The sequence below is a fragment of the Arachis hypogaea genome, chromosome 15 (assembly GCF_003086295.3).
Source record: "Arachis hypogaea cultivar Tifrunner chromosome 15, arahy.Tifrunner.gnm2.J5K5, whole genome shotgun sequence".
Classification (NCBI taxonomy): domain Eukaryota; kingdom Viridiplantae; phylum Streptophyta; class Magnoliopsida; order Fabales; family Fabaceae; genus Arachis; species Arachis hypogaea.
In genome coordinates, this window is record NC_092050.1 from 157,818,673 (window position 1) to 157,821,214 (window position 2,542).

Genomic DNA, 2,542 nt, shown 5'->3' on the forward strand with positions numbered 1-2,542 from the left:
TCAAAATTCACTGTACCTGGTCTTCGAAATTCAATTCTAGGCACCATATTGGGCCATAGACACTTTCCAATGTTGAATCAACGAACTAGCTCTGACTTGTCATGCTAGACACTCTTAAATTGATAGTTAAGAACAGGTAAATAGTAATTCAATCAAACATGTTAAGTCATCTAACAGAATCTCTATTCTCAAAAATTCTCTCAAACATAACCTTGGTTTTTTGTTGTGTTCAGGAATCAACCATGCATCTCAATTACATAAGCAATACTAACAGAATCGGTTGTACCAAAGTAATATAGAAAATTGACCAACATTTAAATAGAGGTCCAGTAATATAGAAAATTGACCCTTTAAGATTCATTATTCATCAAATGCAACATTTAAACAAAGTTCCATAGTAAAATCCAACCTAAACTAAAAGAAAACTTGTCCCAAATCATGTTGAACACATCCACAAAAGATCAACATTTTCTCATAAGCCTCTATGTAACCGATTCCATTATTTGCAAGTGTTTGTTAGACATCAGCCATTACTCTTTATCTGCATCAACATGTGAAGGGTTTTCCTCACTTTTAACAGCTACATTTTCTGAGGAGCCACCTTCTTCAATAGCAGGTTTGGGAGCATCACCATCTTGGGGAGAGGATTCTGATGATTCACCTTTGAATTCTCCTTCGGTCACTGGAACTTCCTTTTTGATGGTTCCAACTTTAACATACTTGCTCATAAACTTATATTCCCAGTCTTGCAACGCCTCAAGCTCAAATGGTCCAAGACCAGAAATATCACCAGTTAGGTCTTTCTCTTCGAAAGACATTTTTGCTAACGCTCTGCTAGCATCCTTGCCGGCAAATAGAGCATATGGTCCACCAGGTCCATAAAACATCCTAACAGAAAATACACATACAGAAGCATTTATCAATTTTTTGTAGGACAGTTTACTTTTGGATGATTTTTTTATATGTCTAAAAGTTCATTTCTTCAAAGTATCAGTCTCTCCAACAAGCTTAATTTCAAAATAAGTAACATAACAAAACATAATTCCAGGTAAATCCATTATGTGGGTACAATAGAGAGGACATCAATGCTGTAAAGAGAACCACTTCAATCAAACTATGGTTCATTCAGATTAAGGAAACATACAATTCTATAGTTTCTCCAAATCAATTTGAAATTCATCAAAAAGATGTAGTTATAAAAATTGGAAAGAACACAATTACAGATGGAAGTGTGTGAAGCATCTACATGCAAACAAGACACCCTTTTCAGCTAGAGAAAAAATCACTTCTGACTCCTCACTAAGGGACTGCTTGGTTGATTAGGTTAGGTTGCTTACAAGGTGTGGAAATGTTCAAATGAAGGTACCTCATGAACCTCACATTCATGAAGAGTTGAAAATAAAATTCAGTCACTTTCACCATAGGCCACAACTTTGGTTAAAAGTCATTTTCACTAAAGCGCTCTAGAATCTAGATTTTACCAACCCACTCTCCACCTAACTGAAACTAGACATAGCAAAAGTGGTCCAGATTACCAGAAGTTGGAAAATGTAGGTTTAGAATTTAAGAGTGTACTTGGATACCACATAGGTCTACATACATCCATAGTTTCAGTTAGCTTAACACACCAAATTTCAGAACTTTCATAGAAGCACATCCTCTTTTCATGATATCAACAACAAAATAACCACTAATCACATTCAAAAAACAATAATAAGACCTCCATGCAAACAAAAACAAATCAGAGTTTCAAACCCAACAGAAATATAAATAAATAAGAAACAAGCATGAAATAAAATCATCACCTGACTACAACACAAAAAGAAAAAAGGCACAAGAAGTATTAAAGTTAAACAAACAGAATGAAATTCTCAAAGAAATATACAATACCCAATTTTCTATTTTTACCTTTTCATTAAAAAGCAAACCAAAAAAGTTCCTTGGAACTCACACTCGGTTCAAAATACAAAATATACCCCCCAAAAAAAAAAAGAATACTTTGACCATCAAAAACAAAACCCATATCCCCAATCACAAAAAGCAAAAATAATCATAATCAAAATCAAAATTTTCCCCTTTCCCCCAATCTTTATATACCTGCTCTGTGAAACATCATAGATCTCACCCTTGATGGCCATGAGCAGAGGCTTCTCAGGATCAGTGCCATCATAGGCCTTGAGCTCCTCCTCCGTGACCTCACCGAGCTGAACCGGCGGTTTCAGAGGCTGCATCTGCGGCTCGAAATCCCTGGTGGCTCCATGGGTGTTATTAGCGGAGGAACCAAAGAGGCCCGAAACGACGTAGTAAATGGCAAGGAAGAGTGCCAAAAGAGTGAAGAAGGTGGGTGGAGAGAGGCCAGTGTAAGCCACTATTGCTTCCTTCAAAGTCTCCCACAGTTGCAGAGCCATTTGGGTGTGACTGTGAGAGAGAGAGAGAGAGAGGAGAAGAGAAGAGAGAGAGTGACACGTACAAAGAGACAAGTGAGATTTTTATAGGAACAGAACAGCATCGAACTCCGTAGCTTATTTGGTGCCTTAGATTT

General features: G+C 36.9%; 1 protein-coding gene across 1 annotated transcript; it reads right to left on the bottom strand.

Annotated features, from left to right (window-relative positions):
* Window positions 1-296: 296 nt before the first annotated feature.
* On the bottom strand, window positions 297-2,542 carry LOC112751779 (membrane steroid-binding protein 1). The gene is made up of 2 exons (XM_025801036.3): window positions 2,098-2,542; window positions 297-888 (listed from the first exon to the last, which is right to left on the bottom strand). Exons 1-2 carry the CDS (start codon window positions 2,406-2,408, stop codon window positions 531-533), a joined length of 669 nt encoding a protein of 222 aa, XP_025656821.1. The 5' UTR covers window positions 2,409-2,542; the 3' UTR covers window positions 297-530.